The sequence below is a fragment of the Puntigrus tetrazona genome, chromosome 12 (genome assembly GCF_018831695.1).
Source record: "Puntigrus tetrazona isolate hp1 chromosome 12, ASM1883169v1, whole genome shotgun sequence".
Classification (NCBI taxonomy): domain Eukaryota; kingdom Metazoa; phylum Chordata; class Actinopteri; order Cypriniformes; family Cyprinidae; genus Puntigrus; species Puntigrus tetrazona.
The window spans coordinates 4,252,418-4,270,385 of NC_056710.1; the positions used below are offsets into that span (position 1 = coordinate 4,252,418).

Below are 17,968 nucleotides of genomic sequence, written 5' to 3' on the forward strand. Positions count from 1 at the left end.
TTTAAATGTGTGTTAATAAAATCTGTATCGTCTGTATCAAGTTTAATACTTATTTGAATTATTTATTAAATATGAGTATCAATGGAACACGTACGTCATTAGTCATAATGAATATAGTAAACAGCTTCACCAGGATGCAAGGAAACCATTTACAGTAAAAATTCAAATTGCAAATCAGTGACAAAATTATGCGCGTGGAGTTTTTCTAAAAACGTTTGATGAAAGTCCTAAAAAGTGAATGTGGAAGAATGCATGTGCTTGTGTTTTACTTGCGTCCCAATTCAAAACAAACATGTATTCCCTTCTGTTATGGATCCGCTCTTTGACTCAGTCTTTCTGCTCTAAAACTATATATTTCACATTCTTTCAGCACTCTGCCCTAGATGCCCTCTCACTGCAGTCAGGAATTTCACAGCAGAGCTTCAGGTCTAAACCCAGCCCTAGACATAGACAGTCTCGGTCACATACAAACGTGCAACTTAACATTAGCATCGTTGGTTATATTTTTGTCTTTATGAGTCTGCGTTACACGTCCAGTGAGGCAATTGCTGGCATCTTTTCATATTTACATTTCTCAGTGCAACAAAATAATAACCGAATCAAACTAGATTCAGACTTTTTCACTAGACAAAGCAATATTATGGATAGAGGACTTGAAGTTACATACGTATTAATGGTGGGATTGTTTATTATAAACACTGTTTTTTTGTAGTTTTCACCACAATGTGGTTTTGCTTGGTGACTTTAATATCCATATGGGCTTCCTTCAAAAGCTCTTCACAAATTACTGTTGATACAAAATGTCCCTGTTCGAGTTATTACCAAAACTTCTCTCTCCACCACATCTCTCCTGTTTTCTAAAATTTCTACAGGCTCCCAGTTAAATCTATAAAGCACTCAACAACCATATCAGAAATGAATATAGTAAGGGTATAATATCAAGAATAATGGACATATCTTTAATTACTGAGAATTCCTTAATTATTAACAGGTAAGAAGTAAAATGTTGGCGTATTTAAATGCCATTCCTAGTGGCCTTATTAAAATTTTTATCTGGCTATCCCACTAATCAGTTAAGCGTTAATGGTGTGAGAATTATATGTAACTTTCTTATTTAAAACAAATTACTGACAAAATGCAAAGCTTTTTTTTCTTTTTAATTTAATCAGATTAAATGGAAAGACGTCGGGAGTAATACACTAATACATTTCAGCTCTAAAGGTAAATAAACATATTAAGTTATTAATTTGATTTACCCAGTGAGACGAATTTTTAGAGACATGGAGAGACTGTATAAAAGACTTATTTTATGAATACTTATTTACCCATATGTTTTGGACTGATATCAAATATCTACTTTATATGATTTATATGATTTATATGATTTATATTTATTTATTTATTTATTATTAATAAAATATTATTTTGAAGTCACCTGTCCAGCATATATATATATATATATATATATATATATATATATATATATATATATATATATATATATATATATATATATATATATTATTTTTTAATTTTTGGAATTGACCCATTTGTTGATTCATTTAATAATGATGTATAGGAAATCCCGTACAGCTATTAGATATATCTGTATAACACATTGAATTTTTGAATACTTTTCATTTGGAAATTTCTTGTAAGTTATCCCCTGTAGTTTTTATTTATTTACTCTATTGGCTTCTTTCTTTTTTCCTTTTGTTGATATTATTAATGCATTTGACAGGCCTAGTAATACACTGCGAATACACCGCGATCCACTTTACGTGTGTAATATTACTCGTGTTATATTTACTCGTCTTGTCATGCGATAAAAAGAGCCAACTCAGCGGCATGAGAGCAGCTAGATTTCAGAAGCGATTGACTGAAGCCCCCTAGCGGTCACTTTGGTTCACTGCGTCCCCGAGGCACGGGAAAGGTCCGCGCGTCCTTCATGCGCATCTCAGCCTGACAGGACCCACCTGGAATAACGTTTCCAGTTACCTCGTCTCATTCATTTGACCTCACGGTTTCACATGAAGCGCCGGGAGTTGAAAGAAACGTGAATCGTCCTAAAATGGTTTCGCCGATGCGGTGAATGCTGAGATCATGATGAGGTCAGTATAGAGGAGGGGTGCAGACGGTCGCCATCAGCGCTGTCTCTCTTTAACAGCGCTCAAGGAGAAAGCCTCGGTTCGTCTGCACTTCAATAGTGAAGAATGGCGTTTTCAAATCGACTGTCTTCACCTGTCATGCCTCGTCTCTGAATGCGGTTGTGTGTGTATTTGTGGCGTAAGGGAGGGGTCCAGTGGGATGGAGCAGAGTTTTATGCAGTCCGCGATGGCTATGGGCGCACAGTCCAAGAAAGGCTTCTCCAGGAGCATCGCCGTGGAGAGGAAAAACCTCATTACGGTTTGTAGGTGAGTGAGAAGCTTTTAGGAGCCGAGCGACGTTATGTAACGTTACGCATGTTGCCATGTTCACGGCCTTCGTGCAGCGGAGTCACAAACGGGGGATGCGTTGGAAAATATAATTTGCTCATTTATTTAATGTAGAAAACGCGGTCGCTCGCGTGCTGTTTCAGGCTTATTTATCACCTTAAATAAATCTGCGTTATTTCGTCAGGTCTGTGACCGACGCACATCGCAAACACCGGATTGCTAAAGGTGTTTAGTTCGGCGTACCTTCTCGTGCGAGTCTATAAGCCGATTCTTAATTATTAAGGGTGTTTTTTTTTGTTAAATTATTTTGGAAACCGGACATTTCACGCAACGTGATTTATCGCTGTTGCCCGGATGATGTCGTTGCTATGACGACAACCTTCCTCCCGCAAGGGCAGCGGGGCTGGCGGGGGCCGCTGCTGGGAATTTACTGTGCTGTACAGAGAATAGGGGTCACAATAATACAAAAATAAAACGATATCTTTACATTAGAATTTGATACAAATATTTTTTGTGCATGTGCATTGTACTTACATTTAAAAAAAAAAAAAGCATGGTATTTTTATTTCACTAGTTACGCATAATTACGCCGTAAGCAATAGCAGCAAACGGCTTACTCAACATGCATAGAGTAAGTAAATGGTAGTTATGGCACCTGATGTAAAGTTTGACCAAGGATTTGACTCTTCAGTGGCTGTCATGTCATACTCTGCCTATTGTTCTGCTGTGGAGGTCTGTACTGAAAGAGTCATTGTTGTAATCAGAACAACTGACGGTGAAGTCACTGCTGGTTTGGTATCGGGAGGAATAACGTTGCTCCGTGTATGACTATGCCATATTACGTTAAATGAAATTATATTTTGTTGTGTGGACACTGTAAATGATACTGTACATCTCCTTTCTAAAATTATGCCAACGGAATAGAAGAAATATTGTTAATAAAATATTATTTTGTTAGGAAGTCACTTGTCCAGCATATTCCGGTGCCTGCAGCCCAGAGACTGGATTATGTTTCAGCACTCCCATGACCATAAGCTGATGTTTAGAACTGTGTATTTAAATATATATATATATATATATATATATATATATATATATATATATATATATATATATATATATATATATATATATATATAATCCTTTTAACATATAAGAGGTCATTGTACTGAAAGTTTTAGCACTGCATTGTACCAATTGATTAAATTAAATATAAGTACATAGTAGTTAAGGCCACCTTTTATAAAGTGGGATCAATTTTTAGACATAATTCGGTGAAGTAACTTATGTTATTTTTATCTATGAAATCTGTTCACTCTATTTACTTTATTTCTTTTTTCAATATTAGATGCTTCACAACACATGCAGGTATTATGTAACTCAAAATTCATTTTAAAAGCCCCATTTAATATATTTTGCCTAAAGATATTTATAGCGAGAAAGCAGGTGACATTCAAAAATAATAATTATTATAATATATATAAAATTATATGAACAACATCACAAAATAATGTAATGTTGTGCAAAGCAGTAATAAAGCAAAACTCATACATAATACATTATGTACTGTAAGGTATGTCACTCAGTTATTTTCACAACTTTTCTAAGTACAGTAAGTAGTTAAGTAGAAAATGGTCGAGTCATTTATCAGAAAGATCGAGTTAGTGCATTGATCCTCACAGTTCAACGGAACACACTCATCATATCGTCATTATCCTATTACTTCACCAGCGCTTCCAGCAACAGCTTTTAATAAGCAGACGTAGTTTATTAAACATTTCAAATGTTCAAACATTTCATAACTTATCTTTGCTTCTGAAATACTTTTTGTTAAATATGATGTTTTAGCGTGGACAAATGTAAAGAAATTCTCTTTGATGTTGATTGTTGAAAGATTAGATTTTTTTAATTATCCCTTGTGAAAAGGAAGTGCACTTAATTGTATCGACTGTGGACTTGCGGATAATATAATAATACAAAATAATGGCCACTTATATGCACTTAAAGAGAGTGTATTTTCATGATCAGGTTTCTTAGCACGTTTAAATAGTTCACTTTGTAATATTGTCAAATTAAAAGTTTACATTTTAAATTGTGCTTTAATAATCTTTGTAAAGACATTTATGTTGATAAGTGTTGTCTAATATACTAAATCATGTTATTTATATGTTATGTTATTTGATAGTACATTTAAAGTTTATATGTTTTAAATTGCAACTTCATCATACAAATATGTCATTAGAAATATATTGAAGTACATGACGGTCAAGTTTTAATAGATGTGACATTAAACAAGCACTATATTTCAGAGACAATATAAGGATATAAGTTAGTTAACGGAGTTCAACTGATACGATTTAAAACAGAAAAAATACTAAAAAATATTTTAACTGTAACTAACATGCGGTTAAGCGTCTGAAAATTTGTTCACACTTTTTAGTAGTACGCTAAAGAGTACTTTTTTTTTCACAGATTTCAGTCACGTTCAGCAATACATGCAATACACAGTTGAACTTAATGAAATAAGAAGACACTTCCTTGGATACAAATGAAATCAACCAGAAAACCAAGTAAAGAAAAAAACATCAGTGGTGGAATCGGTGGCGTTCTCTGTGTATTTAAGCGAAATTGATTTAGCTTAAACATTGTCGTGTTTGTGTTTATATGGCAGGTTTTCAGTAAAGACACTGTTAGAGAAGTACACAGCAGAGCCCATCGATGACTCGTCTGAGGAGTTTATTAACTTTGCTGCTATCCTGGAACACATTCTCAGTCACCGCTTTAAAGGTAGAAAGTAATGCAGTTTAACTTTATAAGAGCATTAGGTACAGCGATGTGAATGAAAGTGATCTCCCGCATCACATCGTTCGCAGGCTCTGGCAGCTGGTTTGATGGTCAGCGCAGTTTTTGGGACTTCATCCGTCTGGCCTGCAGTAAAGTGCCCAATAACTGCATAAGCAGCATTGAGAACATGGAGAACATCAACTCCTCACGAGCAAAGGTGGGAACACAGATATCTGTGCCTAAATTAGTTAAAGTACAATGAGTAATGTAATACACAAACAGATTTTTGTGCTACAGTTAGAAGTTCATTGGAGTACATTGAGTAAGGTTCGTTCTCAAAAAGAGAGTTCAATCAGACTTCATTTACACGTTGTTTCAAATCTGTGTGACTTACTTTTTTTTCTGTGTAACATGAAAGGAGATATATTGAGAAATTGATATTGGAAGTCAGCTTTACATAAAACGGTTACCAACTTTATTAAGGTCTTTAATAATTTATTTTGTTTTACAAAAGAAGAACGTCATACAGGTTTAGAATAACATGAAGGTGAATAAATATATATTATTTAGAAATGTTATTTATTTGATGTTTTAAAATAATAGAGCATAATGCATTTAATAATGTGATACAATGTGATACATTTTTTTTAGTGAATTGTAAAGTTATGATTTTGGTAAGATTTCTTTTCTAATTTGCAGTTAATCAACTCATTTTAAAATAGTTCATGTTTCTGCAGTTTCTGCGTGTATATGTTTGATTTGTAATTTTTCTGCTTCTCTAGGGCAGAGCATGGGTACGGGTTGCACTGATGGAGAAACGGCTGTCTGAATACATCGCCACAGCTTTGCGAGACAGCCGCACCACCAGGTCAGACTGCAAGAGAAAAACACAATATTAATCAAACTGCCAATGTGATCCTTTTATGCAGCCATTAAACTGTTGAACACATAAAATGGTGCATCTTTAAAGCTTCTGTGTTTATGTATTGCATGTGTGTGTTTGTCTACAGGAGGTTCTACGATGAAGGTGCCATAATGTTGCGAGAAGAAGCAACTGTTTTGACCGGCATGCTCATCGGACTTGGAGCGATTGACTTTAGGTAAGAGGATGGGTAATGGAAGGGGTAATAAAACTACATAGCACTGAAACCAGCGGAAAAGGAACCTCACAAGTGATCGATTTGCAATATTTTGCATAGGCAGAAACTCTGCACGCCGCACTCATGTAATACTTTAATGCAGGTTTTGGAACTATAATGTTATGCAATGTAATCAATGTTGCGTCATCCTTGCTCTTCTGTGTTTGTTGTCAGTTTCTGTTTGAAAGGGGAGGCTCTGGATGGGAAGTCTGAGGCTGTTATTGACTACACTCCTTATTTGAAATTCACACAAAGGTGAGAAACGTTTATTTCTTACAGTATAACACGGGATCTTTCGGGGAATGGTGTAGGCTTTGATGTTTAGATTTTATTATTATATGTCTTTATTTTAGGAATATCAATCAATCAATCACTTTTATTTCAATTCACATTTTTTTACATGTTGTATTAAAGCACTGAACAGTATCAAACTTGGAGAATAGAGTGTTAGTAATGTATAATGACAAGAGTAAAAGGCATTTTATTATAGAATGCAGAGACGTCATTGTCTAGACAGGCTCAGTTTTTAATAGTTTTGTAATAAAAACAACGATAATCGCAAGAAATTAAATGTCTCCAACTAAGAAGACTAGAGGCGACAGCGGCAAGAAACCAAAACATTTAAAATATTTTTGTAATGTAAAGAATCTTATATTGTTTTCTGAAAGAAAAATATTTTCTGTTGCTGCTAATACTGCAGCATAGATTAGCATAGATTGATCACATTTTAATAATAATATTTTATTATATATTTTTAAAAAATTTTCTCAACATTCAGAAAAAAAATTCAACTGTTTTTGTTAAACTGATTCAAACGGATGACTCATGAATCCTTTTGATCTGGTCAGTGCTGGTAAAATTGACCAAAATCAGGTGCTGCTGCTCTGTTGCCATAGCAATGAGATGCTGTGTTGTGTGTGGTTCAGTTATGATTATCTAAGTGACGATGAGGATGGCCAGAGTGTGGACAGCAGTAACAGTGATGACAGTGTTGAGCATCCATACATCCCTTTGGTCACCGATGAGGAGAGCTGGAGGAATAAGTGCCGCAAGATGGAGCAGAGGTTCAAGATCGTCAATGCGCAAAAGGTTTACAAGATTTACTGTAGTGGGTATGTAACTCTCAGCTGAATATGTCATGTGCTAAAGTGTGTGCTTTTGTTTTATTTGTGTTCAGGGGTACCTCGAGGAGCTTGTGAGGCTGCGGGAATCTCAGCTGAAGAATGTGGAGATGGAGAATAAGAAGCTAACGGCTGGACTTGAAGAACTGCAGCTGCAGAGCCAGAAAGAGAAGAGAGAACTGGAGAACATCATTCTGGAGCTGCAGGAACAACTGTGAGAGAAACACCACACACCACTGATTCTTAAGACATGGGAAGTTTATGGAATTATTTTAGATTCATTTCAGACATTTGGTCCCTATGAATTGTACAATATGTATTTAAACTGTCAGATTCAAAAACGTGTACTGTCAAAATAAATATGAAAAAAAAACACATTCATATTAATAATTGGATAAATACACATTTTCATAGAGAATAGAGATTTCACTTAATCTATTATGTTAACTTTCATGCAGTTATAACTCCTCAAAGTTTTTTTTAAATACATTGTAAATGACTTCTTAGTTGTTAACAAACACCTTTATAAACCCAAAGGTAATCTTACTATATTATCTTATATAGAAAAAATACTCAGTTTGTAATAAACACCTTAATGCATTTTTCATTATAAATGTGTGGTTATGAATTCTATTGGGAAGGTTCTAAATAGGAAATCCAGTATTCTCTGAGACTGTTAACTTCGGCCACTTTCATTGCGGAACTTGGCAACTAGCGCATTATTAGCTAAAAGCAATCAGCAAAGGTTCATAAAAAAGTTATATTCACTTCTCCTGGAGGTAAAGCTGGCAAAAGTGCAAATAATTCTGTCATTATTTCCTCACCCTCAAGTAGTTCCAATCCTCTATAAATTTCTTTGTTCTGCCAAACACAAAAATAGTTTAGAACCAGGCTGTTTTGGGTCACGATTGACTCCCGTATTATAATTTTTTTCTTACTATGGAAGTCAACAGTGACCAAAACAGCCTGGTACACTACTTGAGGGTAATTATAAAAAATTAAATAAATAATATAAATATATATTTTTACTAAAAATATTTGGGTGAACTATTCCTTTAACATGGCCAAACAGTTGTAGGAAGCCCCGCCTTCTGAATAAAATAACCAATCACTGATCTCTAAAGTAAATGCATAACCGCCTCTGCCTTTAGAAGTTCCGGTTGCTATAGAAACAGCTTTCTGTGATGTGTGCCTAGGACTATGCAGGCTGATCTTGCCTTAGAAATATGCTTTTTATAATGCTATTTGAAACAACATTTCTTGTCAGATTTCATTGGGAATTTCAAATATGAAATTTAATCATAAGCTCAGTAAACAGTTTGAGAGAATTTGATGTTTCCCTATTTAAAGAGATAGGAGCTGCAATTAGAAGCCCAAGAGGCATTTCAAAGATGGTTGCCAAGTGACATGACTTGTCTCAAAGAGAATTTGTTTGTACCGACCCTCATTTACAAAGCAGTCTGGTGTAAAAAAATAACCCTCTGCATCTTTAGTGGTTTAGATGTCAGGAGTAACTGCTATGTTGATTATTACATCCTATGCTATACTTTGCTAAAACGGCAGTGTCTGTCAACAGTCGTGGGAGGGGCCTGTGCAAAGTGACATCAATTTCTCCAGAATATGTGAACAGCTTGCTCTGGGAAAGTGCTTATGAATTGTGGGGATTTAAAAAAAAAGCACTGGGTGCATTTTTATCATTATAGGAGGTTGTGTACACACAATGCCAAGACACATTTAAGTTCAAAACTATGTAAAAATGAATGTCCCCTTTAAGGATCCATTCTCACTATTGATTAATTGCTTAATAGCATATTGGCTGTTTATGAGTACACATATCAATGTGTTATTCTACATGAACATATTCCTTACCACATACCTAAAAGTAATTACTATCTTACTATTAATATGCTGCAAATTAAGAGTTTAGGCAAAAGTCATATTTAATAGTGAGAATTGGTCCCCAAACTAAAATGCTTTCAAATTGTCTTTACTGTTTATGTGACAGTTTTTAGTTTCATATGTACATTCACAATGACAGAAAATGGTAACAAAAAATGGAACAATGAAGTGTCCACTAAAACTAATTTATATTTGTTAAATCATGTACAATTTTGCCTTTAGAACATTCTAGTTATAATCTCTGATTCACATCAGTGTGATGCACACTTACTCTAATTGACCATACCATAATTTGTCTTTAACTGTGTCACAGGACAAGTCTGATTCCAAGCGAATCACATCCACTCTCTAAAGATTTGTCAATCCCTCTTGTTAACCAATGGCCGTCACTTCAAAACTACAACAACCAGGAGGACAGGAAACTGTACCACAGGTGAAAAGAAGCTCTGTTTTATAGCTTACTCAGAATCTCAGGCATTAGCCCAACAGCTGGCTTTTTGACGTTGCATCTAGAATTTGACTCAAATTCAATGCTGTGGCTTTGTGGATGTCTTTTAGGGGAAGTTTCCCCAGCCCAGAGCCACATATAAGCCTAACCACAGATTCTCAGAGGACGGAAAGGAAACAGAATGGAAAAGCCTGGTGCACAGCAGGTACACATTTTAGTATCCACCTACAACAAGCTTAATGTGGTACCGTAACTTTGTTTTGGCTTTTAATTAGTCCAAGCTAACTAATCACTTTGACAGCAGGAGACTGGCAGACCATATGGTGTGTACATTCTGTTTTGTGACCATTTGTAAGAAATGGTCATCTTTGTTTGATTATAGTATTCATACCCTTGACTAAATATTTAGCTGAAGCATCTTTAATGTCCCAAGTGTTGTTTCATGCAACAAGCTTTGCTCATCAGTAATTTGGCAATTATCTGGCAAGCTCTGTCAGGTTGGATGGGGCAGATACACATTTTCAGATGTCTTTAGAAATATTTGATTGGGTTCCATCCTAGGCTATGGCTGGGCCACTCAAGGACACTCATAGAGTTGTCTATAAGCCACTTTTGCTGTGGGTCATTGTCCTGTTGGAAGGTGACCCTTACGCCAAGTCTGAGTTTCTGAACTGCTCTGCTCTGGACTGGGTTTCCTTCAATGCTATGTCTATGTTTTTCTGCACTGAGTGTTCCTTCAACTCCTCAGTCCCGGCTACTGAAACACCCTACAGAATGAGTCTGCTACCAGCACACTTTACTTTTGGGATGGTACTCTGCAGGTGATGAACAAAGATGGTTTTCATTAAACACGATGCTTACAATTGAGCATTGATTTCTCAGAGTCTAAGGATCCTTTAGGAGCTTTTTTGCGAAGTATGTTTTTATGATATATTTTTATAACTGAGGAAAGGATTGAGTCTTGCCACACTACTATAAATCCCACACTGAATGTTGCAGTGATGCTTGTCCTTCTGTAGATTTGTTCCTTCTCGACATATGATCATGAAGCTCTACTAGAGTTCAGGTTCTTGGTCAATACAGTAACCAAAGCCCTTCTCCATCAGTTGCACAGTTTGGCCAGGAGGTTAGATTAAGAGTCCTGGTTGTTTCAAACTTCTTCTATTAATGTTAACAAAGACTACATGCTTCTGTGACCCTTCAGGGAAGCAGAATTCTTTTCCATAGATGTGTGGCTTGACTTGTTTCTCAGGTCTTCAGGCAGTTCCTTTTGACCTCAATTCATGGTTTTTGCTCTGATATGCATTATCAGCTATTAGACCTTTTATTAAGAAGTGTGTGCCTTTCCAAATCATACCCATTTAATTGAATTTGCCAAAGGTTCACTTCACCCTTAGTGTAGTAACATCTACTAGCAATATGAATGCTTCTGAGCAAAATTTCAGCTGTCCTTGATAAGGGTATGAATACTTATGCAATGGAATCATTTTAGTTTTTTTAATTTTTAATAAGTTTGCAAAGATGTTAAAGTTATGTTGTATGAAGTGTAGATTGAAAAGTAATTTAAATATATATAGATATAGATATATATATATATATATATATATATATATATATATATATACAGTATATATATAGATATATATATAGATATAGATATAGATACACATACACAAACACATTGTTTTTGGTACTTTCTGCCTACTGCTTTATGAATTCTGACAGAAAACACCCAGTTACTCTTCATTAAGGGGTCTTTGTTACATTGTATTTACACATTTAAATACTGAGACATATTAATTAACTACATGTACTTACTATATAGCTAGGATTCGGAATATGGGTTGTCTTAGGGTTACTTGCTTGCACTTATGCATAAATGTTATAATAGTAAGTACGTCAAAATCAAGTCCTGCCCACAGCCATTTCATTCTTACATACATGACTTTAGAAAAAAGATAATTGCAGCTTCTGTTTCATGTTGACTTAAAAGAGATTTTACTATTATTTTACCATTTACTTATGTGCCGTGCATGTCATTTCAAACCTGTTTTGAGTTTCTTTTTTACTTGTGAAACATGAAAGATGCAAGATCCATATGATGAAAGATCCATATGATGGAGGTCAGTGTTAGCTAAAATAATCTGGTCACCAACATTCTTCTAAAGATCTTCTTGTGTGTTTTGCAAAAGAAAGAAATGAGGGAAAGTAAATTTTGTTGTCTTTCTTTTTTTAACTATATGTTTTGAGTTTGCCGTTTCGTTTTTTTTGTAATTATTGGTGTTTAATAAGAATCCCTATTTCTCCCATTTTCATTTCAGAAAAGGACTACACTCCCTCTATGTTAGGTCTGTGTGGTTCTCTGTCCTCTCTACCCAGCTGTAAGTCCCTGCCAAGCCTGAGGTCGACAGAGTGCCTGGTAAACATCAGCGCAGAGCCCAGTCCTGCTCTAACCCCCAGCTAGGGACCACCAAATGAGACAAAGCAGAGAGAAACGGCATTGTCAGCTAAGACATTCAAAGATACTATGGCTCGGCTACAGCCTGTGTAATACCCGTTACATTAATTCTCATGAAAGTATCATTGATAAAATATAGCGAGAGCTTTGTAGTTATGGCAAGGGATATTTTCTCACAGATTTATCCTGTCAGAGCTTTTCGAATGCGGATCTTTGAATGTCTTTGGTGTTCAAACCTTTCTCCTGACTTGTGATATTCAGTGAAGGCAAACTGTGGACTATGCACTGAAAGACTTGAGACCTAAAAACCAGTTTTCGTTACTGCTTCACGTGTCAAACCCCAACACAGTTTTCCCTTTAAAATCTCTTACGGGAACATACATACTTACAAAACACATACAGACACTGAATCGAGAAAAATGTGTGAAAGCAAGCATATTATATTTACAAAGTAGTATTTTGACATTATCATTACTTTTTTCAATCATCTAAACGTTCCTCCTCTGCCAAACAACATGCAAGAACTAAAAGGATCAACAAGAAGATGTGTATGTCTATTGTACAATTTACAGTGGTAATAAAATGAAAGACATTTCTGGAATAGCTGCCTTATTCCTCTTTTCTTGCCTCTTGAAGTTAGTCTGAAGATTGCTCTGCACATGATGGCAGTATAATATTGCTAAATGACTGACAGTGAGTGAAGTAAACAAATGGACCAGTGTATATCTGCATATTGTTGTATTGTACTGTATGTTTGACATCTGTTTGGCATCTGTTGTTGCATCATTACAATATGTCTGCAATGTGTGGACCACTGTCATTTTCAGTATATTAGCTACAGATTTGAAACTTTGCATTGATTTTAATTGCATTGGCATCATATAAAACTGATAAGCTATAGATTTACCCCCTCCATCGTCAGTGTAACTGAAAGTCAGTTTGTTTGAGAATGTGTGTGTGTTGTGTTAGACAGCTGTTCACCCTCAGTTAGCATACAAAAATTGTTTTTTATTTATTGCACATTATTTCTTTGTTTAAAAATCCATTGGAAACTATGCTGTTTTGTCACTTAAAATCGCAATAAAACTGCCTTTTTTTGTCCTAATGTTTTCCATTGAGTCATATTTGTTCACTGCGTCTTTATTGTTTGTCTCTTCTGTTCTACTGAACAGCTTCTTTTTCTTTTTTGTTTTTAGGACTGTAACTCGATAAACGCTTAAAAAGCTCTGTAGTTTCCTAAAACAAACATGAAAATTCAGTTTTAGCGCCGGGGGGTACTGTATATATACTGATGTTTATGGGTAAGATGGAGACTAATGGTAAGATGAAAGTGAATTCACAAAGTTAAAATTTTTTTTACTAACAACACTAATACATTTTATTTTAATATAAGAAATGTAAAAAGTGAAAACAAATTATTTAAATTGTTGCATTATGCTTGCCAGTCCAGTAGATGGCGATCACTTTGTAAAAAAAAATGAGCGAATTTGCAATGTTGTAGTTATAACAGAGACAATAATGGGAATATTTTCAAAAACATCCACTTAAAAATTTATTTTTTGTTTACCAATCCCCCAAATGGCTATTTTCATGTAAAATAATTGCCAAAACTAATTAAAAAAATTTTGTTTTAAGTTGAAAATGGTGATAAACCACCTTCTTAATGTAAACCATGATCAGTGTTCCTTGAGTAACCATTTGATGTCAGATATCAAAAGAAGCCAAAGTAGCCCATGATATAAAATCTTACATAACTGCGTAACATCCTGTAGTCTCATGTGGACTGAACATATCAGTCTAATCTATTTCGAGCTTGTACCTCCTCCAGATGTCACTTTGGAACTCATTACAAATGAGCTTAAATTTAGGGTTACCGTGACCCAGGGGTCAAACAAAGAACAAGTGTCAATTATGGGTCAAAGGTCAGCATCATTTGTAAAAAGCAGTAAAAAGAACCTAACAGAAGTGTCTAAACGCAAAATAGAGGCCGGTAGTTGAAAATATGCTTGCTAAAAAGATGTGAGGATTGATTGATTTCACAGCGTGCAGCTGAAGAATGAAATTCTGAAAGATTGGTTTACAAAAGACAAAGAGAAAAAAAAAAGCCCTTCCTATCTGATGTGGAAGGAGGTCAAAGAAAGCATGTTATCCTCAAATGAAATACACAAAGAAGCATTTCTGGATCACTTAATATCACTTTATATAAAAAGGGTCTGAAAGGTCTCTCATTATTTCTATTTCTAAAACACTATGAAAAAATGCATTATGTATAAACCATATAACAACCTTTTTTCTTTTTTTGAGAAAGACAATGTGCTTTTTAAAAAACAACTGACAAATATAGCATAATTTTTTATACACTGAACACAAAACAGCTCTTCTGTTAAAATAATAATAAGATAACAACTATTTTACATATTCAGAAGGTGTTATCTCACACAAACTTCACCCTAAACAAACCACCACTAATGGACAGTTATCTCCAGCAATACATGCTGAAGACACCCACAGGGATGGGACTGTTACACCCTGGGAAGAAATACCACATCAATGCAGAGATATGAAATATGTAAAGTACAGCATATGAGAAATATATAACATGTTGCTTTATTTATATCTTTTCTTTATGCTTTATGTATAAAGTAGTTCCCAAAACATTTTATACATCAGTGTATGGTTGTATAGTATTGTTCAGTTCAGTGTAGTTGAAATATATAAATTCCTTTGATAACAAGTAATGAATCTGAAGAATAATTCTTCTAAAATGAACAATCTGTTATGTTTTCTTTATGTGAGATTCATTTATTTTAGTACTCACCGTAAAACCATAGTTATACCTTGGCAAAACACCTTGATTACTACACTTTTACTTTTACTATAATAAACGCATGGCTGATTTTAATAAGGCTTAGTGTGTTAAAGTTGTCACCAACATCTTTTGCATTTTTATTTGTGTGTGTGTGTGTGGTTCAGGTAGACCCTGCATGATGTGGACAAACGTCCCCACAAAGATAGCATTATGTAAAATACTTTTTCATATTGATTGCATCTAAATTGCCAGTAGAAAATACATTTTGTACTGTATAAGAATCATTACGTGTATGAAATGTCCCCATAAAACTTCAAATCAGCTTAAACATTTGCAGCTCAAATAATTATTTTTGACTAAGCCAGAAACGTTTACGTTATTTCTAGATTGATGTCTTATCACCCAATTAACCGCTAGGCAGTCATTTCTTTTAGCCAATCAAAAGGAGGAATTCCAAAGGTACCCGCCCACTTCCTAAAATGAATGAAAGATACGACACAGAGGAAGAGTTGAATAGTGTTACTCGGTGTTGAGAAGCAAATTCTCTCAAGTTTATAACCTCATACTCGAACGCGATTAAACGGGTATATCTTATAGTTATCGGACTAGTTAAGAAACTGGACGGTAAGCATTTAGAATGGATACATAGCTGGATATGGACAACTGAAGAAGCACAAAAACTGCTCATGCCGCCAGAGTGAGTGCCTACTGTGGAGAGATGAAGAAGTCCAGGAGCGGATCAGGTCTCCAGCCTCTCAAAGCTACCGTTCCCTTCACGCTGCACAAACCAGCTGGAGCTGCCGTCACAAATATCGCTCCAGGTGAAATATAGTATACACACCAGTAACTATATCAGACATGGTCTGAGCCACTGGATGTCTTTCTTGAAGATCAACAGGAAATGCTGTGTGAATGTTTTCAATGCATGTAGCATTTTAATTAGTTTCTTCGTGTACTTTAAACGATGTGAAGGCAAACATCATTTCATCAGCCTTAAACATTATGGAAGAAATCTTCAGTTTTCTTGCAGACTTTAACACATCAATTCTCATCAACCTTCTTCATCATTATTACGTTATTTCCTTTATACTTTGAGTTTATACGATGAATGATATCTCTAAAAAAATTGGACTGTTAAGCAGGCAATAAAGATACAAAATAATACATGGAACCAAGAGTGTTTATGTCACACTGAGAAGAATGAAAGAAGAAATGTTTCAGATATTTCAGTATCTGATACTGCAATTAATATTTTAGTATCAAATAATGTGAACTCCTTCGTACTAAAGATCACGTTTTGCTTCCATTGAAGCACAAGATGTTCTTTGAAACATCTCAAGTCGTGCCAGAGAACAGGATCACCTGGTTTTGTTGATTCTGGAAATCATTTTAATCTTTACAGCTCAAACTGTTATTCTGATTATGCTAATTCTATAAATAATAACATAATAAATAATTATAAGAAGCATCTTTAGGATAATAAACGTATTTCACAAATTTTGCCATTTATTTTGCATCACACATGTCTAATAATAATAAAAAAAGTTGCTTTTTATTGGTTTATTTCCGCACTTCAATCAGTGTGTTTTAGGTGTTTTCAAGTGTTCCTGTCTTCACAGGTGAAAAAACCAAATCAGAGTGGCGTTTGCAGACTCCGACTCAACACACCGTATCTTTGGATGCAGTTGTGCGGCCATACTTACAAGGCCAGTGGCCCAAAGTGGATGACAGACATGGCAGGGAAGACAAATCCACACAGGTGAAGTGATTAAATCTCCTGACCGAATCAAATTTGAGATCCAATAAATTGTAGTCCCATATTACCGGTATTGCCGTTAGTTGAGTTCAGCTGAGTCATCCAGGACAGTGCAAGCATGCAGTACCATGGTATGCACTAATCAACATTTGAAGTTCATCAACCAAAATGTGTTCTTGTCTTAGGACGACTTTGCTGATCTTTTTTGATCCGCTTCAAATATCGCCTACTGTGTGCTAAAAGTCTGTGGAATTCTCAGAGACCATCATTGTACCATGGTTTTCTCAAACTAGGTTACATCACAGCCCATGATTTACTGCAATCGCTTTGAATGTTGAATTTTTTTTCAGCTGTGAAGGGAAGTGGGTGCATCAGCCTTTCAAATTTTTTATATATCATCTGTTTTCTGTTCCTCATTACCTCAACCAAATTTCAATCTTCCTCTCACATAATCGACTAAGACCATTTTACCCAATTGTGAAACTGCCTTGTATTTTAGTCCTCTAACCAGCTACACGTGCAAATAAATCATTAAAGGCAAAATGTCGAATTGTACTAGTTCACCAAATTCTCTCAGCCCTGTGAGTAAAGCGTGCGTGTAACCAAATGGGATGAATTTCATGCTTTTAAAAACCAGATAAACATGCACCCTAAAAGCAGTCCGTAGGACTAGTGCAATATTCTAAGGTCATGAGGGACAGATCTGCTCTAGGTTTCAATCTAAATAAAACCTGAACCTTAGCCAGCCCAGTATAACAAAATTGCTGTATATACTGTCTTAAAAAGTAGTTTTAGTTATTCATAATGTTAATATTTTTTTTGTAAAAGACACCACACGCGTGGTTAGCTGGAGCTGAAACAACAGCTGTTGGATTTCACAAGCGTTCGGCATCATGGGGAAATTCAGAATGTCTCCAGGATGGAAGTGACGTGTTTGCAGATTCATCTGTGAGTCTCATTGCACAATAAATATACTTCACTTTTGAAAATTGAGTGAAACCTATAGATAGTTGCATGCAGATATATTAAACCTTGCATAACTCGAAGTACATCGCTCTGCGTGCATTCTCTCTCTGTGGGAATGTCTGCTGTTTCTTTTCCTTTTTTTTTTCTGTACCT

At 35.2% G+C, this 17,968-nt stretch overlaps 2 protein-coding genes across 4 annotated transcripts in view; both read left to right on the top strand.

The window, feature by feature from the left end:
• The first annotated feature begins 1,896 nt into the window (after positions 1-1,896).
• rundc3ab (RUN domain containing 3Ab) lies at positions 1,897-13,389 on the top strand. Of its 3 annotated transcripts, XM_043254440.1 has the most exons (13): positions 1,897-2,111; positions 2,292-2,414; positions 5,107-5,222; positions 5,309-5,436; positions 6,002-6,087; positions 6,230-6,319; positions 6,533-6,613; positions 7,285-7,447; positions 7,536-7,693; positions 9,692-9,811; positions 9,937-10,031; positions 11,912-11,949; positions 12,148-12,286. In XM_043254440.1, the coding sequence occupies exons 1-12, from the start codon at positions 2,104-2,106 to the stop codon at positions 11,926-11,928; spliced, it is 1,185 nt and encodes a 394-aa protein (XP_043110375.1). In that variant the 5' UTR covers positions 1,897-2,103; the 3' UTR covers positions 11,929-11,949; positions 12,148-12,286. The 3 variants fall into 3 exon arrangements, with proteins under 3 accessions (XP_043110375.1, XP_043110374.1, XP_043110373.1); XM_043254438.1 differs by lacking the exon at positions 11,912-11,949 and having other exon boundaries at positions 1,898-2,111; positions 12,148-13,389; XM_043254439.1 differs by lacking the exons at positions 2,292-2,414; positions 11,912-11,949 and having other exon boundaries at positions 12,148-13,389.
• A 2,180-nt stretch (positions 13,390-15,569) lies between these two features.
• The window catches only part of fam117ab (family with sequence similarity 117 member Ab), a 6,979-nt gene continuing 4,580 nt past the window's right edge, over positions 15,570-17,968 (top strand). The window contains exons 1-3 of the mRNA XM_043253031.1: positions 15,570-15,914; positions 16,713-16,852; positions 17,678-17,797. Of these exons, the coding sequence (XP_043108966.1) occupies positions 15,812-15,914; positions 16,713-16,852; positions 17,678-17,797 (363 nt within the window). The 5' untranslated portion in view covers positions 15,570-15,811. The remainder of the gene's footprint in view (positions 15,915-16,712; positions 16,853-17,677; positions 17,798-17,968) is intronic.